The sequence below is a fragment of the Microtus oregoni genome, unplaced genomic scaffold (assembly GCF_018167655.1).
Source record: "Microtus oregoni isolate MIOR12 unplaced genomic scaffold, Mior012 000005F_ref0000423, whole genome shotgun sequence".
NCBI lineage: Eukaryota > Metazoa > Chordata > Mammalia > Rodentia > Cricetidae > Microtus > Microtus oregoni.
In genome coordinates this window covers 12,298,516-12,323,623 of record NW_024543064.1, presented here as the reverse complement: position 1 = coordinate 12,323,623, position 25,108 = coordinate 12,298,516, and the positions used below count along the sequence as shown (strand labels likewise).

The 25,108-nt window shown below is 49.1% G+C and overlaps 1 protein-coding gene across 1 annotated transcript; it reads left to right on the top strand.

Moving 5' to 3' along the window:
- Positions 1–9,433: 9,433 nt before the first annotated feature.
- Positions 9,434–24,160, top strand: Sdhb (succinate dehydrogenase complex iron sulfur subunit B). Its single transcript, XM_041652177.1, has 8 exons — positions 9,434–9,592; positions 16,383–16,516; positions 18,936–19,021; positions 20,381–20,517; positions 21,192–21,308; positions 21,748–21,849; positions 23,203–23,325; positions 23,990–24,160. The coding sequence occupies exons 1-8, from the start codon at positions 9,521–9,523 to the stop codon at positions 24,065–24,067; spliced, it is 849 nt and encodes a 282-aa protein (XP_041508111.1). The 5' UTR covers positions 9,434–9,520; the 3' UTR covers positions 24,068–24,160.
- The last annotated feature ends 948 nt before the right edge of the window (positions 24,161–25,108 follow it).

Sequence of the window (25,108 nt, the reverse complement as noted above, 5' to 3'; positions counted from 1 at the left end):
CTTGTGAGTTCAAGGCCAGCCTGGTCTGTGTCGCAAATTAGTTCCAGACCAACCAGGGCTAACCAGCAAGCCCCTATCTTGAATAAAAATAAATAAATAAATAATGCATCAATGAACAAAGTCCCCACACTTAAGTGCTCACTGGCTACAAGTGTCTATATTGGAAGGCATGTTTCTAGAATCTTCTCTGCCAGGTTTAGCCCTAATTATGGAAAAATGTACTTTTATCAAATCCCTAGAGTCCATGGCTGTAACACAGAAAAGAGATGCGCAGAATGAACATCAGCCCTTTTCCTTCCAGAAAGTCTTCTTGCCCTAAACCCTGGCTATCACCGTGTCAGCAGGGCCAGCTTCTCTCTCAGAAAGGCTGAGGAGGGATGTGTGCGTCAGTTATGTCCCTGGTACCCTCTATCAGGATGGAACTCCCACCATCTTGTGGAAAGACAATCATGACCCTCACCTCTGCCCTCTTTCTCCTCGTATGCCCAGAATAACTTGATTCTGTATTTTAACGTCAAAGGTTGTCTTGCAGGGAAGAGGAGGCACTTGTTCTCAGTCTTCTTTCTCATCACCGTTTGCATGGGTGTTTTGTCTGCATGTATGTCTGTGCACCACATGCACGCGTGGTGCCTGCAGAGGCAAGAAGAGGGAGCTGGTCCCCTGGAACTGAGTTACAGTGGTGAGCTGCCATGTTGGGTGCTGGGAATCTAACCCAGGTCTTCTGGAAGAGCAGCCCTCTCTCCGGCCCCAAGGCCATTTTTATTACAACCCTGGTCGAGACCCAAGAGATTCTCAACAGTCTCAGGCCCACACGTCAAGACCCACCCCTTCCACAAGCTACTGCTCAGGGAAAGTGGATTGGATGTCTTTGCCTTTCTGTTTCCTATGGGTGGCTATTCCGGGCATTTGGTCTGTGCTCACAAAATACATCGGAACGAAACTGAATCATCTGTTCAGATGCCCACAGAAGAGGGAAGGTCAGTTTCTTCCCTTTCTAGAGTTTATCTCAAAGATGCAAGGAGAAAGACCACTGACCTAACTAATCATGGCCAAATTAGCTGGAGCAAGCAATTAATTGAAGCAAGCTTTTTTAAAAAATGTGTATACATGGGCTGTTTCCCTCTAAGGTGGGGTTCAAGAGGTCGTCACTGGACATGAGGAAGATGGAGTTTTTATAGCTCAGGAGTAAGGATTTCCAAATGGGGGAAATAGGCTGGGTTACAGGAGCAGGACATAGCATAATAAACTGATCACAACAACCTCTGAAACAAAGACATGACTGCAAGGAGGTCGTAACAAGGTGATCCTAAAAAGGTAGTCACGACAGAGAGTAGTCATGAAAACCTTTTGAACACAGGTAGTTTTGCAAGATGGTCATTACAGCTTTTTGAAACATAGGCATAGCCACTTCCTGGAACAGGCAGCCCAGTACCTTTCGTAGTTAAGGTTACAGGTGAGGCACAGCCCAGTCCTTGAGAGACAGAGGTTCAATCACAAACAGGAATGAACCTAGTTTGTCTTTACCATAAGATGGTTTTTAACCCTAATATGCAGGCAGGCTGGTTTTCATCACTTATTTTCTGCATATATATATATATAATTATATATATATATATAATTTATTTCTACAGACCAAGCACAGATTTATCAGGGAAAGTGAAAAAGAACTCTCTAAAGTGGGAGGAGTTCTAAGTGAGAAATATGCTTTATTGTCTTCTTTTCCTTTTTGGTATTGGAGATCGAAATTTAGGTTTCAACATTCTAGGCAAGGGCTCTACTCTACCACTAAGTGACACCCCCTCCAACTAACTTCCCCTTTTTTCTTCTTTTTCTTTTCCTATCTTTTGCTTCTAAGATAGGGTCTCTAACCCAGACTAGCCTTAAGCTCCCTATGCAGCCAAGAATGATCTTGAACTTCTGATCCTCCCGCCTCCAGCTCTCAGGAACTGAAATTACAGACATGTACCACCATGCCCAGCTTATGCAATGCTGAGACCTGAACCCCAGACTTCATGCATGCGAGTCACATCCCCAACCCCAAACACTTCTTAAACACGTTTTCTTCTTGAGTCAGGGTCTCACTATGTAGCCCAGGCTGGCCTCAAACTTTCAGTCCTCCTCCCTCAACGTCTCAATACATACATACATGCATACATATAAACATATGTATGCATGTATGTATGTACTCCTGTATGTGCAGGTGCCTGTGCACGTGTGCACATAAAGGTGAGAGGTCAACCTCAGTGTTGCTTCCTAGCAAGTGCCCACCAGCTTTTTGAATGAAGCAGGGTCTCTCACCAGGACCTGAGATCAAGTAGGCTAGGCTAGCTGGCCAATCAGCCCCAGGGATCTACCCGTTTCTGCCTCCCCAGAGTGCTAGGATTCTAAGCATGTGCCACCACGTGCTGAGGGTCAAACATGACAAAGCCCCAAGGCCCAGCAAGGAACAGAAAGGTGACAGGCTACCCAGTGTGCAAACTGCCATGGCTTCTGTGGAAGCATACATTTGCATTGTGCACTGGTGACAGCAGCCACCTCTGGAAAAAGAAATGTGACCAAGGGGATTTAAACTTTGTCTATATTGCTTGGATTTCCTTACACATCAGGAACTGAATGATGTGTGTTTCGGGTTTGTACGGCGTTTTGTGCCGGTGTCCTTACCCATGTGTGTGTGTTGCAGGTCAGAGGTTGATGTCAGGTCTTCCTCAGTCAGTTCTTGACTTTTTTTTTTTTTTTTTTTTGGTTTTTTTCAAGACAGGGTTTCTCTGTGGCTTTGGAGCCTGTCCTGGAACTAGCTCTGTAGACCAGGCTGGTCTCGAACTCACAGAGATCCGCCTGCCTCTGACCTTTTTTAATTGCATTTATTTATTCCTTTTGTGTGTGTAGGTGTGTGGTTGCGAGGGTCAGAGGACAACCTCCGTTGGAACTCAGGTCTTCAGACTTGGCACCAAGCACCTTTATACTCTGAACCATCTTGTTGATCTTCCAATTTACTTTTGAGACAGTCTCTCACTGACCCGGGAGGGGCTGCTTCTGCTGGACTGTCTTCCCAGCACCCCAAGGTCTGCCGGCCTCAGTCCTCCCCAGTGCTAGGATTACAGGTGAGTGGGCACAACCAGTCCCTGCTTCTGTGAGTACTGGGTATCAGAACTCAAGTCCTTATGCTTACATACCCTGCCCACTGATCACCGCCCCCCGCCCCCCCTACTGTTATATGTACTTTTTAATGATTGCTATAACTGGCTGAATTCCACAGCGTATTTTTTCCATTCAAATCTCCCCCCCGCCCCAGCATCATCCACTTCTCCTAATGATACGTAGCTCTCTTTTCTTTCCTCCGCTCAGCTGGCTTTCCCAGCCACCAGTGCAAATCGAGAATTCCTTTAGGAGTCCAATCCTCCTCCTTGGCTGGGGACTGATCATCACCATTCATTTCACTAATGCACAGAGAGATTTAGCGGCTTACTCGAGGGCACAGAGTTGGTGGTCGGTGGAACAGCTTGAGCTCCCAGACCTACACTCCTAGTCTCCCTAAAAGGCAGATTTGCCCTTGACACTCTCATGGGCTTGTTCTGCTTCTGACATCCAGCCACCATGCGTGGCTCACCATCCTTCATGTTTACATTTCACTTGCAGGGCTCGGTCTCTGATTTTTAAGACCCTTTGAAACTTCAGGTTCAAACGGAAGGAGGTGGATGCAGCGCAGTGTGAAAGTTTGCGTTTATCTGGAAGATCAAATAAACTGCTGATCGGAGAGTATACTGGAGCAGCGGCAGGCAGGTGGGAGGGGCTGCAGAGGCGGCAGGCAGGTGGGAGGGGCTGGAGAGGTGGGAGGGGCTGGGAGGTTGCAGGCAGGTGGGAGGGGCGGGAAGGCACAGAGTGGATGGGTTCTAAATGTTTGTGTGTACTTGGTGCTTGGTGGGGGGACAGTCCCCCCAGAAGTCCCTGGGCCACTTGCTAAGTCCCAGCAGCTGAGCTGACCTAAGCTGTGTGAATTGCAGGTCCAGCTGGAGCAGGGGTGGCTCGTGACTCTTTGCTCCAGGAAATTAATTCCATAGAGACAGCTCGTGAAATGGGAGACGCTTGTAGCCCTATTGCCTCACTCCCACTCGAAGAGCATATTTTGAGAAGTCTAATTATATGGTAGGGTTTGTACAGGATGAAAGAAAGGGGGTTAGATAAAGCCTTTTCTAAGGGCAAGTTGGCAACAGCTGTTAGAGTGCTGGGCAGTGCTGTGGGCCGGGGGTGCCCCCTGGAGGTGGAACACAGTGACTGCAGCCACCACTTTGCCTCCATGGACCCTGAGCTCACAGTCCAGACACAGAGACTCGGGATATGCTGCCCATCCAAGCTGTGTGACCTGGGTAAGTAATTGACCTTTTGTTGAGGCTCAGTAGCCTCAGAAACAAATGAAGACCCGTCACTCTCACCTTGTGGGCTTGTCGTAATGCTTATGAAGCAAACAGAGCCGAAGCGTTTGCTTAGAGATCAGCACCCAGGAAATCCTGCAAGTGTGGATGCTGTCAGTAGAGGCAGCCTCCCAGTACCAGCATCGTGAGCCGGGCAGCGCCGCCACCCAGTGGCTAGGAGAAGGGAAAGGGCTTCTCTGAGAGCCTGGCAAAGGAGGGAAAGGATCAGGACAGGAGGTGGGGGAGCTGACATTTGCTCTGCTGTGTCACCTCTGGTTCTGGACCTGCCAGCTATCATCTCAGCTTGTATGAGTGCGCCCTAGAAGTAAAATAGCCCAGACAGAGAGCAGACACTTTCCTGAAAGAGTCAGCCTCTTGCCAAGCTCAGAATCCACAGGCCTGCTTGGATAATTGAGCCAGAGATAGAGCTTTCCCTGATGTAGCCAGAGGGAGGCTCCAGGGTTGAGGGGACTCAGGCCCAGCCTCTCCACAAGGAGTACCCTGCTTAATGGGGTGTGGGAGCAGGGCATGGATTGAATCAGATGGAGACCTGCGTGTTGATCACACAGACTTCCTTTTTCTCCATCCCTGACCCATCCAGGCTCTCCTTCCTTCTATTCTGTTTCCCAAAGAGGCACCCGATGCCCTGATGTACCGTGAAGTTCCTCAACACTCTTTCAAGAGCTAAGCGGCTAAGATGCAAAGGAGTCAGGGAGAGGCTTGGGTTGTCGCTCACTGTAGAGCCTGGCCTGCCACAAATTTAGATTTATTTACTTAATTTTTATGTGTGTGAATGTTGTGCCTGCATATATGTATCTACATCACATGCATGCCTGGTGCCCCTGGAGATGAGAAAAAGGCATCAGATCTCCTGGACTTTGAATTATAGATGATAGTGAGCCACCAAGTAGGTGCTGAGAGCTAAACCCAAGTCCTCTGAAAACGGAGCAAGTGTTCCTAACTGCTGAGCTGTCACTCCAGCCCCTTGTTTTGTTTAGTTTGAGACAAGAGTTTCTCTGTGTAGCCCTGGTTGTCCTGGAACTCACTCTATAGTCCAGGCTGGCCTCACACAGATCTGCCTGTCTCTGCCTCCCTAGCGCTGGGATTAAAGGTGTGCACCACCACTACCACCCGGTTATAATGAACTTTGGAAACCATCATTAACTAGGGGAAACCCCACCCTAGTCATCGCACTGCAAACTGTGGTGCCCAAGTCTCCACATGGCTTCCTGCTTTCCTAAACACCCAACCTGCCCCCTCAGTCTCTCTGCTCACTGCTACAAGAAAGCAGCTCACTTCTCCTATTCCTCATCCCTTTGTTCAGCCAACCCGCTCAGCTGCACACCTACTGCGTTCTGCATCCCCAGCCAGGCACTTTGGAATTGAAGACAAATTTGTTCATTCCTTGTTTGTTAGCCAGCTGCTGCCGTGCTGGCCACTGAGCCGGGCTCTAGACATGACCGTGAACAAGAGACACAGCCTCACCTAGCCTGAAAACTTCTTGCAATCAACACAGTCATAAAGAATTCAAAAGCCAAAGAGAATCTAAAACAGATACTATGATCCTCTGCTAACAAAGAAGGGGATCCTAAGTTTGAGGTCAGCTTATACAGCCAGACCCTGACCCCAGACAAAACAAATAAAGAACAAACTCAAAACAGGCTTGGAGATAGCAATAAATTGGGTGAAGAAAACAAAATAGAACAAAGAGGCCAGGCCTTTACAATGTCCCCAGCTGGGTGTACAGATACAGAGGTAGGACATTACCAAACCAGGTATAAGCTGGGCTGGTGGTCTGTGGATAGGATATTTTGTTGGGAGTGGTCAAGGAGTTATTATCTAAGGAAGGACCAAGTTGGATCTGAATTTTCCCCATGACTGAGAAGGAGGAAGGATCAGGCAGGTGGCCCACATCTGTAACCCCAGCACTTGGGAGGCTTGAGAATTCTGGGCCAGCCTGGGCTAATAAAGAGACTTTGTCGATAGATATATAGTCAAGGAAATAGGACACTCCAGATCCAAGCTAAGGAGCTTCAAAGAGAAACAGAGGTGACTACAATAGATATATAGTCAAGGAAATAGGACACTCCAGATCCAAGCTAGGGAGCTTCACAGAGAAACAGAGGTGACTAGCAAGGAAGGGTGGACAGATGTGACTAGAGGGGCCACAGGGGCCGGAGGCTGTGGTGCAATGGATGATTGCTGGGATGTGGAAGGAAAAGTGGGACCAAGGATGATGCCAGCTTTTCACCACGGATGCTGACAGAGGGTGGTACTGATCAGAGTGGGTGTGGGCATCTTGGGCGATGGGGGGGAGTGAATCATTTAATGCTGAGTTTAAAGGGGATGGGGACTCCCTTCTTCCTTTCTTTTCTTTTTGTTTTGTTTTGTTTTGTTTCTTCAAAACAGTTTCTCTGTGTAGCCAGAACCCACTCTGTAAACCAGGCTGGCCTCAAACACAGAGATCCACCTGCCTTTCCCTCACGACTGCTGGGATTAAAGACATGCACCACTACCAACTGGCCCCCTTTTTCTTTTCGGAGGGTTGGGGAACAGGTTCTCACTATGTAGTCCAGGTTGATCTGGAACTAGCAATCCTCCTGCCTCTGCCTCTTGAGAACTTAGAATGCAGTCGTAAGCTATCAAAACCCAGCTTGGCATTTACGTTTGCTTCTGGACTCAATTTCTAGCCCTGGAGGAGGAGAGAGTTCCTCAAACAGAAGTTCCTCCCTAGGCTGCCCCCATTTCCTCTTATTCGGAGACTGTCTGAAATGGGGGCAGTCATTCTCACCCCACTGGGTTGTCAGGAGAGCCAGAGGAGACTGTTGATGTAAACACATTTGCAGGCGATGAGGTGAGGTTCTGTGTAAGCCCGGGGCGCCCATCAGAATGACTGATGAAAAGCAATAGATCACCCTCCAAATGGATGGCAACCAACCAGCCCCCAAGCCCTATGCTCTTGTGGCAAGGACAACTTGGGAACATAAGTCAGAAGTGGACCACGAAGACCTTTAAGTCCTGTAGCACATGTGCCTTTCCGGAAGCCCAAAGCTCAGGGCGGAGGTAGAGCCGCCCAGGAATTTATTATCCCTCCATAACACTGAGCTTCCCAAATCCCCATGAAGCCCAGGAATGATGTGCCTGTAGAGTGTGTGGGCACACTGGCACCAAGAGCCCCTCCATAAATCAAGGTCTCACATTTGTTGGCCCCAGACTGCTTTTGCCAAGGTGACCTGGGCAAAGTGAAAGGATAGCCACTCATGTATGGGTGGTGTCTGTCTTTGACATGATGGCTGAAAATGGCTAAGGGGGGCCAGTTCTCTAGAAACATCGCCTTTGACGCTCTGGAGGACTTGCAAAGAAAGGGACGGGTTTTCTACAACCCCAGCCAATTTGGGTGACCCAAAGGTCCTCTGGGGTAGCCTATCCCAGTGCTGAGCCAGCTCCCTGGATAGTCAAGGTGACCTCCACCTTGCCGTCCTCTGCACAAGACAGCCACATCAATCTTGGAACCTTAAATCAGCTAATTCAGGCCAGGACAGAGGTGGAGAAGGACTTGTCCAAGGTCACATAGGCTTAAGGGAAGCAGTTAAGGCAACCTCCTGGAGCTCAGACCTCACCACACCCCCTTTGAGGAGGCCACCTGGCAGAGAAGCCAGGTTCAGGTAAAGGTCTCAGAAACTTGGCCCCATGTAGCCATTCCTTCTGCCATCTTAATTTCTCCAGTGGCATCTAAATGAGCTGGAGTGAAGAAATCAAAGACTATAAACAGCGCTCTTCCTTTGCCAAAAGTGAGCGGGGAGAAATGAAATCATTCCTTCTGGAAACGGGACCAGCAAAGTCACTGGATGGCTGAAGAGATCAAGTGACTTGGACACCAAGATCACACCTGCCCAAGGAAGTCAAATCCCAAGTCAGAGCGACTCTGAAAGAATCCATAGAAGATGCTCGATAAACGGTTCAGATGAGTAAAGGAAACTTAGAAAACAAACTCCGGGCAGTGCTCAGGGGCGAGCATGTGCAACCAGGCGTGATGGCACTTGTCTGGAAGGCCAGCACTCTCTGAAGTTCAAGGTCATTCTCCTGAGTGGACACCCTAGGCCACATCACCCAGCTTTTCTACTGTCATTGTTATCCAGGAATTAGGTGAGTGCCTGGCTCATCCTAGAGCCAGGCCCCAGCTACATCGCCTTACTTACTTACTTTTTGGTTTTTGTTTGTTTTGCTTTTCGATACAGGGTTTCTTTGTGTAACCTCGTAGGCTCTCCTGGAACTCCCTTTTTAGAACAGGTTGGATTCGAACTGAGATCTGCCTGCCTCTGCCTCCGAAGTGCTGGGATTATCACTACCAGGTGCCCCTTACTTTCTGATTGCTTTGGTTCTGTTTTTGAGTGTTTTTTTTTAATATTTATTTATTATGTATACAATATTCTGTCTGCAAGTATGCCTCCAGACCAGAAGAGGGCACCAGGCCTCATTACAGATGGTTGTGAGCCACCACATTTGAACTCAGGACCTTCGGAAGAGCAGGCAATGCTCTTAACCGCTGAGCCATCTCTCCAGCCCTGTTTTTGAGTGTTTTGAGGCATGGTCCCATGTATCCCAGGCTGGCCTCGACCGACCTCGCTACGGCAGCCAAAGACAATCCGGATGCTCCTCCTGCTTCCACTTGCCAATTGCTAGGATTCCAATCATGCGGGTTATGTACATATTTATGGATAAATGGATGAGTGACACCTTGTTGAGCTGGCCTCGAACTCACAGAAATCTACCTGCCTCTGCCTCCCTACTGCTGGGATTGCGCCACCTTCGCCGGGTTGAAATCACCACCTTGAACAAAATTGGAAGTCTCCGCCCCATCCAGGCCACCGTCCCTCCGGCCCCTTGGACTGATAAGGTCACCCTAGGAACCCGAGGCCCAGAGGACGAGCTGCCCGCTGACCGCTACTGCGCACGCGCGCTTTCCGTCGGCTCGCCCGGGACACCGGAAGCCGCCTCCCATTCGTCGGCTCTTCGGCGGCTAGCGGGCCTCGGGGTGAGATGCCGGATTCCACCGCGGTGTTCGACGGGATGCCGGAGGCTAAGGGGTGGGGCTGACGTCACGAGCAAAGATGGCGGCTGCGGTCGGGGTCTCCTTGAAGCGCGGCTTCCCGGCTACGGCTTTCGGCCGAGTCGGCCTGCAGGTGAGCCCCGGGGCTGTGGTTCACTGGGGAACCGTGCCCGTCACCGAAGCTGCCCTGAGTGGAGAGGCCACGGGGAGGCGGAGGGAGCCCGGGGCCGGGCCTCGGGGGAGGGCGGCTTACCTACGCCCTGCCCCGGAGCATCCTGTCAGATCTCCGTCTGGCGCCGAGTTGCTGCGCTGCCGGAGGGTCGGGGCAGGGCACAGGGTGGATTAAGTCGGCGGAAAGGGAGGTCAGGGAGGGCATCTCAAGGTCATATGACCAGCGCCCGGTTGTTGGTCTCCTACTTCAAATCCAGAAATTAGGACTTGCTCAGCCCTGTGTGTAAGGGGGGCCTGGGGTGGCACCCGGGAGGCCAGGTCGCGCTGCCAGGGTAGGCTGGTCTGGGTCGGTAAGGCTGGGGAGCCACGCTCCAGACCCTCGGGACAGGAGAGGTGGAAGAAACGACCCAGCCCTGGAAAGGCTCGGAGCCCGGCCTGTGGAAGCCTGCTGCAGGCGAGACCCGGTTCCATAAAGTGTGTGTAGCGGCTCTGATGTCACACCGTTGGCACGGGGTGACACAGGCAGAGCCCGGGGCTGCTTCTGCTACTGTAGTAGCTGTCACAGGTTGGCCCGCACGCCCTGTATCCTCGGGGAGCTGCACCCTGCAGGCGTGCTTTCTCAGTGGGAGCGTTTAGAAGGGCCAGCCAAGCGGCCTCTGCTTCCAGAAGGAGCTAAAGATTGGCGAATCCCGTCCAGTCTGTTGGCTCCTCTGGGCTCCCGGACAGAGCCCTTTAAAGGTGGGCAGCCGGAACTCTGAGCTTCTTAGAGATTTGAAAACCGAGGCTCCCCATCAGCTTATCCAGGGCAGTTTTTGTTTTGTTTTGTTTTTAAGTTTGGTGTATGAGTGTCTGCTATGTGCCTATCTGGTATCCAGGGAGATCAGGACCTAAGTTACAGGTGGTTATGAGCCACCATGTGAGCAGGACCCCTGCCCCTCTCCCAGCCGCTGAGACACATATCCAGCCTTGTTGTTGGTTTGGTTTGGTTTTGGACAGGGTCTCTAAGCAGCCCTGGACGCCCTACAGTCCTAGAACTCAGAAATCCCTCTGCTTCAGCCTCCCCCATGCTGGAATTCAAGGTGTATACCACCATACCTGGCCCTGCAACAGAACCCTGGTGTGTGGTCAGCATATAGAAGTATTAGTTCCTTCTCTTGACTTTGCTGATCTCTCTCTGTCTTCTTAAGTGCCTGCTGTGGCAGCAGGACACAGTCCATACTCCACCCTCTTGGAAGCCCGGCTCTCTGCAACCTACTGGATGTGACCCTAACAAGCATTCATTCTGCATTTCTCTTTCTTGTTTGTTTGGAGACAGTTTCTCTGTGTAGCCCTGGGTGTCCTGGAACTGGCCTTGAACTCAGAGATTCCCCCTGCCTCTACCTGCCAAGTGCTGGGAATCAAAGGCGTGTGCCCCCCCACTGCCCACCTCTTCATCTCTTCCTGAGTAGGAAGGGTCCGGAGTCAGGTGCACTGGCACACACCTGCCATCCAGCACTCAGGAGCCTGGGGCAGCAAGATCAAGAGCTTAAGGACATCCTCGGCCGCGTGTGGAGTGCAAGGCTAACCTGGGCTACTTGGGACCCTGTCTCAAAGAACAGTAAAACAGTGCCTGCCAGAGCCTCAGGCTGATGTCCTGGGGATTCAGTTAATGATTCTGTGTCTGTGGTTGAGAATCTCATACATGAGTACTATGTTTACATCATTCCCACCCCTCCCTCTCCTCCCATGCTCCCTGCTCCCTCTCACATGCATGGCTTTAATTGTCGTTGCTAAGCATATGCAGAGACACATACACGATCTCTTGAGTCCATGTAGTGTTGCTTATACATACGTGTGTTTAGTGTTGACAACATGGGATTGGACAGCACCAGTTCACATGCCAGCATAAATAGGGGAAATTTCACGCGGCCTCTTCTCTAGTTGAAGAGCTGTAGGCAATCCGTCTGCTGAGAAGGGGTGCATCCGTTTTCTCAAGGAAGGAGAGGCTCCTGATGGGTTTTCCAGTTAATGATTCCCGGTGACCTTGTTCACCAGCCTCTTTCCGAGTTGCTGAGGCATCTGTTAAGTTGTGAGAGCCCCACCACTAGGAGCAAGTTCTAAGAGGGGCTTCCTAGAAGGAACTGTAGAAAACGGTCGGTGATAGGGTTTCAGGAGAGGCCTTTTCCCACCTTCCCCAGGACAGTGAGAAAGAGAGGTGTCCTCCCTGTGGGAAGGTATATTTATTCATATTCCCGAGGACCCCACTCAGCTTGCTGTGTTGCTTTGGGCTCGTGTTCTGAACCTCTGTGTGTGGCCTGCACCCCCAGACTGCAGTTCTGCCTGCAAGTGTTTAACTGTGATGGGTTAATAGCGCTCCTATTTCTTCATCTGGACTGTGGACTCCAGGAGGGCAAAGCTCTGCTTCTTTGCTCCTGGGATCAGTAAGGTTTAGAATGCCCATCTGCCAGTCAGAATAATCCTAGGCCTGAAAATGCTGCCAGTGTTGAAAGGCAGAGACCGTCTCCTGAGCTCTGCCAGGAGTTTGACTTGCTCCTAGTGAAGTAGGTATCAGTCCCACCCTCCCCTTTGTGAAGGAGGAATGGGGTAGATTAGCTAAGTAATTCTCTGAAGAGCACACAGCTCAAAGGTGACAGGGCACATTTCAGATACAAGCCTGCACCTTCAGTCTGTCCAGGCCTGGTGTCCTTCCTAGCCTCACCCACCTTCCCTCTTGTAGCCGTGTAATTTGTCTAGTTTCAAGCCTGCCCCTTAGGAAGCCAGAGGAATAGCAATAGCCCTTCCATGTGGCTGCAGTTCTCCCTTCTCGTCTGTCTGTCCGGTCACTCATTACCTTGCTGCAGTCCTGGGCTGTGACGTTCATCTCCTCCAGGACTGTCTAGAACATTCTTCCTGTGTTGCACACCCACTAGAGACAAAGACTGAGTTGCAGATGTGTTCGCAGTCACTACTCCCATGGGAGACTTGGTGCTTTGGCCCACCTCCCTGTCCACGCAGTCTTCTTTAAAAGCAATGGCGGAATTTATTAGGAAGAGCTCTAAGAGCTGAGGAGAAGGTTTGCTGCGTGAAAATGCTCGTTATTCAAGCCTGATGACCTGAGTTCGTCCCCAGAACTCACATGAAGGTGGAAAGAGGGAACTTACTACACAGAGCATTCCTGACCACCACACGAGAGCACATCCTCACCACCAACTTCACACACACAACCATAATAAAGAAAAGGTTTTTGTTTTTTTTTTTAAAAAAAAAAGCTTTATTATAGATTTAGACATCCACATTAGGGGAGAAAAAGGCTAAAAAAAAAACACTTTGAGTGGACACAGGCTTCTCGAGAGAGTCACCGTCTTCTCTTTCCTATTACTGGGGATTCAGAGTGGGGCTAACAAGACACCAAATGTGCTGATGTCCATCCTGTTCTTTCTCACTTGTTCACCAGACCCTCTGCTAATTCTCCCCTCATCCATACACAGTTGATTTGTCCTCTGCCAACATCATTGTGCTCAGTGCACGAGCATGTGTAATTTATCCTATCTTTCTGAAAACCACAACTCCAGGACTAGAGGTGGCTCAGCTGTCAAAAACACTTACAGTTCATTTCCCAGTGTGCATGTTCTGTCACTCAGAGCCACCTGTCACTCACAGCTACCTACCTGTAATTTCAGCTTTCACAGGTCCATTGCCCTCTTCTGGCCCCCACAGGCACCATGTGACACACACGCTGCATACACATGAATAAATATGAAATAGACTAGCATGGTGGCGCACACCTTTAATCCCAGCACTCAGAAGGCAGAAGCAGGCAGATCTCTGTGAGTTCAAAGCCAGCCTGGTCTACTAGCAAGTTCCAGGACAGCCAGGTCTAGATGTGAGACCCTGTCTCAAAACAACAGGATTCTTGCTGATTCATAGCCATGGGTGGTGACCCACTTGGAATGTGGAGACTGGAAGATCAGGGGTTTAAGGTCCTTGTCTACATAGTAAATTTGAGGCGTGTCTGGGCTATGTGAAGCCTTATCTAAAGGGAAAAAAAAAAGGCTAAATAAATCTAAAAACCCTATATCAATTTCAGTCTAAACCTAGTCCCTTTTGAAAAGTGTACCTGATCAAATGTCTTTGTAGAAACAAGTATTTAAATAGGAGAAAGGTGACGTGAGGCTCCATTGCAGGTAACCTGTCATCCCAGCAGGCCTGGAGGGAATCAGCTGAGCATGGGGGCTCTTACCACCCTCTGAGGGTACTGGAGAATTCGCCTTCCATACTGTGGGACCATAACTTGGTGTGTAGTATTGTCTTAGCACTCAGGAGCAAAAGCTAGAGGCTTGCCACATGTTCAAGGCCAGCCTGGGCTGCACTGGAGCGTGTTATCTCAAAAAGACACACACATAAAAACCAACAACAAGCAACCAAAGCCAGGGATGGTAATGCCCACCTTGATCCCTTAACTTGGGAGGTGAATGCCGGAGAGTAGGAACACTAGGTTATTCTCAGCTGTATGGTGAGTGTGGGCCAGTCTAAGTGTAAAACAAAAACAGCCGGCCCCTGCATTAGGCAGTTACGTTTCTATAATGCCGAGGTTCACCTCAAACTGACTGTAGGGCCAGCAGATGGTGGTCCCTGGGTGCTACAGAGTGAGGATGGCGAAGTGGCTGTGGTAGAACGGACATCCAGGTGTTTCCATCAGGAAAGAAGCTCAGTGCTGTTACAGATGCGTGTGGTCTATAATTTTTCCAAACTAAAAAATCGTCATGTGTTCTCTATTTTGTGTATGGGGGTCCACACGTGTCTAGGTGTGCATGTGGGGATCAGAGGACAACCTGTAGGAGTCAGTTCTCTCCACCATTATGTGAATTCTAGGCGTATAACTCAGGTTGTCAGGATGGTGATAAGTACAATCTTACTGACCTGTTTTTACTTGTATTTTTAGTTATGTATATATGTGTGTGTGAGTGTAGTTGCCTGTGGAGTCCAGAAGAGGGCGCAGAAGCCCCTAGAAATGGAATTACAGGTTGTGAGCAGTTTAACCCTCCGGTCCCCCAGGGGTGTGTGTGTGTGTGTTTGGGGCAGAGTCTTACATTGTATCTCCGGCCATCCTGGTTGGCCTCCAACTCACAGAAGTCCACCTGCCTCTGCGTATAGAGCGTTGGGATTAAAGGTGTGCTTTTATATATATATATATCTCAGAGGACATTAGCCAAGAGTGACTTGCAGCTGCAGCGAATGGGTGGAATGGGGCTGGGGTTTCTTCCCAGGAGAAAACTTCCCTTGGTGCTTATGCAGATTGATAGGGAGGTGAGATGTAATTTTCATGTTTACTTTCTTTTTTTTTTTAAGATTTTTTTATATTTTTTTAATTAAAAAAATTTGCTTTTCATTTTATATATTAACCCGCTTCCCCTCCCCCCCACTTTCTTTTTCTTAGGGGTGGTGGTGTTGAAACAGTATCGTGTAGCCCAGGTTGGCCCTGAACTCCTGATCTTTCTGCCTCCACCTCCTAAGCTTCAGGCCCCTAAATGTATTTTAAGCCTCAGGTAGGGGAGCATTTTTTAACCTGCAAACCATAAATGCCCTAGCCACCTTGAGACATGTCTTGTATCATTCTGTAGACAAATTGAGACTTGGTTTATAATTGATATTGGCTCCATCAAAGTCCTTGTCCCCTCCCAGTAGCAGGACCACAGAAAGCTTGTGGACTCTGCCTCGTTTCACCTGCTGATAGGGGACAGGGCTTCAGGGAGTGCAGTCAGCGTCTCGGGTGATTGACACAGTCTGCACTGCAGCAGCCTGTGTGACTAAATAACACCGTTTAATGAGCCAGCTTGGGTGTCGTGTACTGTTTAGCGTTGGCTCAGTCCTTGCTAAGCCTGTGTCAGAAGCTGTCTGTGCACAGAGGCCTGCACAAGGTGTACTGAGAGGTGTAAATGTAACCTGCCCACCTCCAGGGGTGTGTCATGTGAGGAGAGGACAAGGCTAGGGATGGAGCTCAGTTCTTACCAAGCATGAGGTTCTGAGTTCTCGTCCCAGCTCCTCAGACAACCGCAAAGGTCCACACCTACAGTTTAAGCACTCTGAAGTGCAAGGTCATCCTCAGCTACACAGTGTGTTCAGAGCCACTTGAAAACCCCTTTCTAAAACTAAAGGGGTCAGGGAGATGGCTCATTGGTAAGAACACTTTATAAGCCTTATGACCTGAATTTGGCTCCCCAGAAACCACATAAAAGCTGGGTGTAATGATGCGTGTCTGTCAGTCCACAGCACCACATGAACTGGGCATTGTGGGGCATGCCTGCACTCCCAACAAGAGGAGTAGATCCAAGGCCCTGTGGCAGAGGTTTCATTCTGCTGAGGTGGTAGGGCCATCACGGGGCAGAACTTGTTTGTTCCCTAAGTTTATTATGTGTTCGGGCATTCTTTATCTTGTTCTCCTTACCAAGTTTTTTGGTTTTTTTTCAGTATGAGTTTTCCCTGGGTTTAGGAGGGATGCTTTCTTTTCTGCTTCTTTCTTATTTATTTATTGGTTTTTCAGACTAGGTCACTCTGTGCAGTATTTCAGACACGTTTTTGTCTCACTGTCACCTTAAAATAAGTTCCTTGGAAACAAGGCTTTGTTTTACTAAATTCTGTGTCTCTATGCCCTGAGCCATGGCTGGCATAGCAGCGTGCTTCACCCAGTAACACATTTATCATGCCAGCTAAGTGGAAAGAAGTATCTTGCATTTTTAAATGTTTTTCTTTCTTCTTTTTCTGGGCTTTTCAAGTTTCAGGCCTGCCGAGGGGCACAGACAGCTGCTGCTGCAGCTCCCCGAGTCAAAAAATTTGCCATTTACCGATGGGACCCAGACAAGACTGGAGATAAACCCCGAATGCAGACTTACGAAGTTGATCTGAATAAGTAAGTGTCTGTGCCAGCCAGGTGCTTGGTAAGGGAAGGTATGCGTGGTTCATGGTCGGGTCTGGTTTGTGGTGCCAGAACTGAACCCAGGACCTCATGTATGTTACGTTTTACCACTGAGCTATGCCCCCTCTCTAAAGGGGAACTCATAATTTGATATAGGGACATACTTTTCAGGATCTAAGAGTCATAAAAACCTGATTTTCTAATGTTTTGGAATCTGTCTTCTGTTTTTAAAGTCAGGTAGATGTCTATTTGAGAAAGATAAACACCAGATACCAACCACTGAAAAATTCCTTCCTTGTGTTTCTTTCTTTTTCTTTCTTTCTTCCTTTCTTTCTTTTTCTTTTTCTGTTTTTTATTTTGAGAGAGTCTTACAGCCCAGGCTGGTCTTGAACTCATGTTATAATTAAGGAAAGCCTTGAACTTACGATCTTCCACCCTCTACCTACGAAATTCTAAGATTATAGTTGTGAGGTACTGGGGTTTAAACCCATAGCTTCATGCATGCTATAGAAGCCCTCTGCCAACTGAACTACATCCTCAGCCCCAAATCACACTCATAGGTAACTGTTTTATTAAGGAAAAAAAAATATTGCCAAATAATTAGAGATAAACCGTACAAATCAAAACTCAGTAAACCAGACCAGACATGGTGGTGCACACCCAGCATTCAGGAGACAGAGACGAGAGAGAGACAGAGAGAGAGAGATACAAACAACAAAACAAAGTAAAAAGTTTGATTCCAGTCTGGTCTGCATGAGCCACAGGACAGCCAGAGCTACATAGTGGGACCCTGTCTCAAGTAAAATAGATAGAGACAGACAGACAGACAACAAAACAAAACAAAAAAAAAACCCACCTCAGTATGTGGCTAGTTAGGCATTACTGCGTTTCCTTTCATCAGACTGACCCCAGGGAGCAGGTAGGAATGACCTGAAGGCACTGGGAAGTGACCAGCAGTAAACAAAAATATTGGGAGAATGTGGACTCCACTATGAGCTGCATAGTTTTCCTCCATGAGGTCAGGCCCCAGCGTGCGTGCGTAGCAACAGAAAGATTAAAACTAGGGGAAGCAGGAGACATGGAAAGTGCGGGGACCCTGGAAAGAAGTGAAGAGGAATCTCAAATTCTGTGTGCAGCCTCTTTCCAGTGCTTGGACCTGCTGTGTTGGTCACCTGCTAAAAACAATGAGACATTAATTAACACTCCTCAGTAAAATCTGGTGGGATCTAGGATTGCTAATTATATAAAAAAAAACAGTGAAGGAAGCAGACTGGCTAGGTATGGACCCAGACCCATAATCCCATCACTTGGCCAGTAGAAGCAGACCAGGAATTAAGGTTATCCTCAGCTACATCGCAAATTCAAGGCCAGCCAGGGCTACCTGAGACCTTGTCTTAAATGAACAAATAAAAACAGACTTAGAAGCTGTGAAGATGGAGACTCACAGATCGATGCTGTCAGGGAGACTCATGCAGGGCCAGAGATGTTAGATTCCCTGGAGCTGAGTCACAGGCAGTTATGAGCTACCCAACATGGGCGCTGGGAACTGAACTCAGGTCCTCTGAAAGAATGGCATGTGCTCTTAACTGCTTAGTCATCTCTAGACTGTTTCATTTTCTTTTATTATCTTTACCATATTTCTTGTGGTGGTTCTGTATTATTTTAACTACCAAATCAAGATCTTGATTTCAAGGCCAGCCTGGACTACCTAGTGAGACACCATCTCAAAAAAACAGAACAAGAGAAGAGCAGGCTGAGGAAATGGCTGAGTGGGTAAGAGTGGTAGCTGTGCAAGCATGAGTCTGGGTCCCAGCACCCATGGAGAAAGCCAGGCGATGCTTTCCTCTATTTCCTGGGGGAGCAGACCCAGGCTGGTCCAGGTCTGGGGATTGCTGACCATCGGCCTAGCTGAAAAGCAGCCGCTCCAGGTTCATTGAAAGGTCCTGTCTCAAGGGAATAAAGTAGAGCATTAGAGAGAGACTCTAAACAGCATCCTCTGGCTTCCACATGCATACACTACACACACACACACACACAAAAGAATAAAAAAAATAACTGCAGTAATTAAACCTTTAAACAAGTAAGAAATAAAACTGTAGGAAGGGGGCTGGAGAGATGGCTCAGTGGTTAAGAGCATTGCCTGCTCTTCCAAAGGTCCTGAGTTCAATTCCCAGCAACCACATGGTGGCTCACAACCATCTGTAAAGAGGTCTGGCGCCCTCTTCTGGCCTTCAGGCATACAGACAGAATATTGTATACATAATAAATAAATAAATATTAAAAAAAAAACTGTAGGAAAAAAATCTGGTGCTGATGTGGTACTGAATGGGTCGTGCATCTAGGTGTTCTGATCATTGTACAGTAGCGAAGGATGCTACCTTTGTGAATGCAGCTGAGGCCTTTTCTCTATCAGGTGTGGACCTATGGTGTTGGATGCTCTAATCAAGATTAAGAATGAAATAGATTCCACTCTGACTTTCCGAAGATCATGTAGAGAAGGTGAGCATAACTTTCGTTATCGCTAGACCGTGGCTGGGATTCTGACTCCGGAGAGTCTTGGCTGCCACTGCTGGGGACAGCCTGGAGAGCAATTGCAGCACAGTGAGATAACTCGCTGCTGAGACTAGTACAGCTTTAGGGGTTGCCCGAGTGGGCAGCAAGGGGATAGAGGATATGTACAGAGATGCTGTACATCACCTTCTTTTTCCTGGGAAATGGCTTCCAAAGTTTGAACTGTGATGCAAGTTCTGATTTCCCCTTGAGATCTTTGTCTCGAGGTTCCTCTGTCTCGTGGTTCCTGTTAGCTGCCATGAGCTCACTGGCAGCAGTGAAGACAGGCTAGCTGGCATTTTCACTATGAGCTCTTTGTTTAGCAAGAGGTGAGATTTTCTTGCTTGAGGCTCCTTGACTCTCTCTTGTCACGGGGTGACGTGCTGGAGCTGCTATTGAGACTGAAAGACAACGTCCTACTCTAACAGCTCTGCATTAGTCTGTGTATCTGAAAATATGTAGCTGAGGGTGTGGAACACTGGACTGGCAGAGTCGGGAAAATCTCTGAGTCTTTGAGATTAAGTTCAGGGCCAGCTAAGGCTACATAGTGAGACCCTGTCTCAAAAGAGGGAAAGAGAAAAGCCAGGCTGTGGTGGACACACCTTTATTCCCAGCACTCAGGAGGCAGAGAGAGGCAGATCTGTGAGTTCCAGGCCAGCCTGGTCTACAAGAGCTAGTTCCAGGACAGCCAAAGCTAAAGCTACACAGAGAAATCCTGTCATGGAAAAAGAGAGGGAGGGAGGAGTAATTGCTAGTGATAATGCAACAAAAGTAAAAATGTTTTAAAATATGATTTTAGGCAAAAATAAAATTAATTTAATAACAATAATTAAAAAGAAAAAACACAAAGGGCAAAAATCACATGGTACCTTGAGGTCCATGTGGCCCTGTGGCTGTGAAGCCCGTCTGTGAGCCAGAGCTGTTGTGTCTTCATGTGAGATGGGTAGGTGACTACATGAACTTAATATACAGGGGAGGGGGAAATGGGCCTGTGGAGTTACGGGACTCTGCAAGGACCTGTAGCAGGGTGGACACCAGAAGTCAGCCACAGAGGCCGTTTCCCTGTCTGTGCTATGCTGCTCACTAGCCGTGGAAACCTGGGGTAATCAAAGATGGAAGAAGCCAGCTGGGGCTTCAAGGAACTGAGGGTTTAGCTTAGTGGGTAGAGCGCATGGCCTGGTTCAAGTTTGAGGTCCAGGCAGGAAAGAGAAGGGAGAAAAGACATCCTGTTAGCGCAACTACTAATGGTGGTCAGTGTGGCCCAGAAGAAAGGATTGGGAGCCTGAGGTCACCTGGTGTCTCTCTCAGGGATCTGTGGCTCTTGTGCTATGAACATCAACGGAGGCAACACTCTGGCGTGCACTCGTAGGATCGACACGGACCTCAACAAAGTCTCAAAAATTTACCCTCTTCCGCATATGTATGTGATCAAGGATCTAGTCCCTGTGAGTGTCTGTGGCTCTCCCACCTGTTGGGGGTGGTGCAGGTGTGTCTTGCAGGGGTGGTGCTAGCATGGCCTGCCCTCTGTTCTCCAGAGCAGGCTAGGTCCAGGTGTCCCTAGCTACTGTGGTATATGTTACAATCAGACACTCCCTGTGTTCATGGCAAGGGGAATTCCACAGTATCCCCAGAGACATTAGGAACCCCCTTCCCAGGTCCACACCAGTGTGACCCATGTGTGTTTGAAGAATCTAAATGAGAGGTGACATGCCTGGAAATCAGTCCTTCTGAAGCTCAGAGTGTGGGCTTGTTTGATAGGGGTTTAGAACCCCAGAATTGAACTAGCCCTGGAAATAGAGGACTTGGCCTTAAGTGCAGAGACTTTGTGTGGAAGATCAGCAGGAAAGCAGCAGTAGTGGTCTTTGCGCTGAGCTCCCCTCTCTCTGCTGGCTTCCCTGACTTGGGGCAGCAGGGGAAAGGACTGCAGTTGCCATGTCTTCAGCTGGTGTGGCTAACACTGACCATGTCCCCTTCTAGAACCTTGATTTATCTCAGCCTCTGAGAGTTTGGTTTCTGACTATCATAGGGAGGGAAAGTGCAGTGTCTGAACTGACAGCAAGCTGACGGCCCTCCCTGGTAGAAGCTGACCTCTCTCCTACTGCCCTCTCCTTTCCCTCAGGACCTGAGTAACTTCTACGCACAGTACAAATCCATTGAGCCCTATCTGAAGAAGAAGGATGAGTCCCAGGAAGGCAAGCAGCAGTATCTGCAGTCCATCGAGGATCGGGAGAAGCTGGTCATTACTTAAACCTACTGTCATGGTTGGCGAGGGTGCTTTCCGGACGACAGTAGAGCAGTAGGGTGGAGGGCAGTTGTAGGATAGAGGCCCCAGTGGAAACTTGAGGCCTGCTCAGCAGTCTTCTCTGAGACACGGGGCAGGCTGCCAAGGAACTTAAGTGACCTCTGTGCTGCAGACTGCATGCTGGTTGGGAACCTGAACTTGTTCATGACTCTTAGGTCTGTGAGGGGTTATTGATTATCAAATCTATATGCACTGTTGTTGGATGCAAGGGCCCTGAACTCTGATCTAGCAGAGGTTTGCATTTCATTACAAGGTATTTTTTTATGAATCTATTACACTGCCACAAACCACCCTTTCACCAGAAAGCACACCACAGGCTGGTACTTTGTCGTGTGTTGATCCCTGGTCTCTGACTTCCTTTCTCTCCACACAGGATGGACTGTATGAATGCATCCTGTGTGCCTGCTGCAGTACCAGCTGCCCCAGCTACTGGTGGAATGGAGACAAGTACCTGGGACCTGCAGTTCTCATGCAGGTACAATGCTCCCTAACTCAAGCAGCCACAAGTCCTTAAGGATGGTGGCCTGCAGGCAGCTGTCTGTAGAGGGATGGTGTCCAGTGACATGCAGTACATCCAATGCCTTGCTCAGGTGGCTCTCAGCAAATCTGAGGTTTCATCTTACTACACCTTTGTAGCAAGGAGGACCATCCCAAAGGGAGGGACCAACTGGACAACCGGTGTGAACTGGATCCCTGGGCTGGGGCTGTGAGGCAAGGAAAGCATCTTGAGGGGCAGCTGCTCATCAGAAGGCAGGAAGGAAGCCTGCCTTTCAGATTTGTGGTCAGTGCTTTGAGAGACTGAAGCAAGTCGAAAGACAACTTCATGCTTCTCATTTTCCCATTAAAAAGGAAGTTAAAGGCTGTGTGACCACAGAATAGTGTTGACCATGCCATGTGCAGTCAGATACACTCAACTGTGCCGCTCGCTCGCTGTCCAGGATCTGAGTTGTTGGAAAGCACATAGGTCTCGGTAACACAGCTGGAACAGGTCCAGGCTGTGGTGAGCCATTGTGAGTTCGCTCATCTCAGGGGATGTGTTGATTGGTGGAAAATGACAAGCTGTCCATGATGGCTATGATAGCTCATTATGCCTGTAGTCCATGATGGCTATGATAGCTCATTATGCCTGTAGTCCATGATGGCTATGATAGCTCATTATGCCTGTAGTCCATGATGGCTATGATAGCTCATTATGCCTGTAGTCCATGATGGCTATGATAGCTCATTATGCCTGTAGTCCATGATGGCTATGATAGCTCATTATGCCTGTAGTCCATGATGGCTATGATAGCTCATTATGCCTGTAGTCCAAAGCCCTTGAGAGGTTGAAGCAAGAAGATGATGAGTTCAAGGCCAGGCTGGGAGCCTTAAAATAACAAACCAGCCAGGCGTCCTGAGGCATCCCTGTCAATCCAGCACTCAGGAGGCAGAGGCAGACAGATCTCTGAGTTCTCTAGGCCAGCTAGGGCTATACAGTGAGACCCTTGTCCCAAACAAAGCATCCATTTATTTGGTGGCAGGTTCTAGCACAGGCAGGTGCTATAAGGAGAGGGAAAAGCGTTTAGCGCAGCCTACCCTCACTAATTAGAACCTGGGACTGTGAAATGAGCCAATGCCGGTACCATGTCATTACGCACCGAGGTACCAAGCACAGGGTGGATCAAAGGCTCATGATGATCATGAACACACCGAGTTAGGAAAGAGTTCGGAGCCTTCCTGCATGGTGGGCAAGAACTACAGGGCAATGGCAAGGCTCCTACACTCCTGAGCCGAGCCCGTCCAGGCCAGCAGCTGACTCAGCTACCATCCCCCTGCCATGCTTTCCCAGGCCTATCGCTGGATGATCGACTCCAGAGACGACTTCACAGAGGAGCGCCTGGCCAAACTGCAGGATCCCTTCTCTCTCTACCGCTGCCACACTATCATGAACTGTACCCGGACCTGCCCCAAGGTATGGGTCGGAGTGGCACAGTCGCTGGAGGTGGAGAGGGACTGGAATCCCTGTTTACTCAGTTGGGACTTGAATGGCTCTTAGTCACATACACTCTACCAGGTCCCAAGAGGGGCAGCAGGTCTTACTTGTAGATGACAGAGATGTAGGGGACAAGAATGCTGCCAGAAATCAGTGCTGTGAGAAACAGAGCCAGGGTCCCTCAGCAGTATCACACCTCTGGCCACTGATCTGCTTGAGCCAGTGTGACAGTCTATCTCTTCTGCAGAGCTGCTCTGGGACTCATGGGACTCTGAGCTTTGGCCTCCCTGGTCACCCTCTTTCCTCATATGCTGTGCTTTCAGCCTTCCCAGCTTAGACCCCAGCACCTTCAGATCTCACATTTCTTTTGTTGTTGTTTTGTCTTGTTTTGAGACAGGGTATCTCTGGGAGTCTAGGGCAGTCAGGGAATGCTGTCTGCCATGGGCGTGTTTGCCTGCTGGAGTGAGCCATGCCAGGAGTCAGTGTAACAGACCCCTGTAAACATCAGAAGGGGGGGCAGGGCTGCCCTTGTGGGCTTGCTGGCTTTCGAAGACTGGATCTGCATGCCACCCCTCCTGAGAAGGGACTTGGCCAGCTCTGTTCCCTCCGTCACACCTTACTGACAGTCTTCTCTTTTCTCCAGGGTCTAAATCCAGGGAAAGCCATTGCTGAAATCAAGAAGATGATGGCGACCTACAAGGAGAAGAGGGCACTGGCTTAACCCTCACCGTGCTGAATGTGCCTGTCAGCTCCAACTTCAAACACCTGGATTCTCCAGGAAAACAGCATGTATAATAAACATTTTAAGAAATAAGTAGGTGTTACTCTACATCATTAGAAAAAGCAATCCTGTTCCTTTGCCTTGTGCCAGGGGCATCTTTGTTCTTACAGAGGACTCCAGACCTAAGCTCTGGTGAGGATAAGGGACCAGGGCTGGGGCATTGCACTCACGCTGCCCTTCTGTGAGATGGGACTAGTAGCTGCCCGCCTCGCCTGCCGTGGATTCCTGGTCTCGGTGGTGTTAGCTAGCAGGCATGTGCAGCACCCATCTTCAGTCTTCAGGACTACCTACTGGTCAGTTTCTCCTTGCCTTGGAGGCAAGGCTTGAGGTTTGTTGAAATAGGAGCGGCGGGGCTGCGTCCCCGGCACCCGGCCGCCTGCACGGCTAGCTTTACCCGAAATTATTACACAGAAACTATTCTTTTAAACACCGCTTGGCCCATTTCTATCTAGCCTCTTCTAGGCTAACTCTCACACCTGGACTAGCCCATTTCTAATAATCTGCTGTAGCCCACGAGCTGGCTTACCAGGAATGATCTTAACCTGCGTCTGCCTGGAGTGGGAGAGTCATGGCGACTCCTGACTCAGCTTCTTTCTCCCAGCATTCTGTTCTGTTTACTCCTCCCACCTATGTTTTAACCTATCAGGGCCAAAGCAGTTTTCTTTATTGCTTAACCAATGAAATCAACAGATTGATATATGACACTCCCACATCAGAGGTTCTTCCAGCACACAGCAGTGACCCTGACCAGCTTCAAGCTCACTGGTTCCACAAATAACCTTGAGAGACCTTGAGCTGCAAACCTGAGTTCCAAGCAGCAGTTGCCCTGGCCCTGCTGTTTACTACACGGGTCTTAGCATGCTGGGCAAACAATACAAAATGGATGGAAAGCACATCAGTAAAGGCAGGATTATAAGTTTGAGGCCAACCTGGGCTACATAGCAAGTTCTAGACCAGCCTGAGCTTCTTAGTGAGATCAAG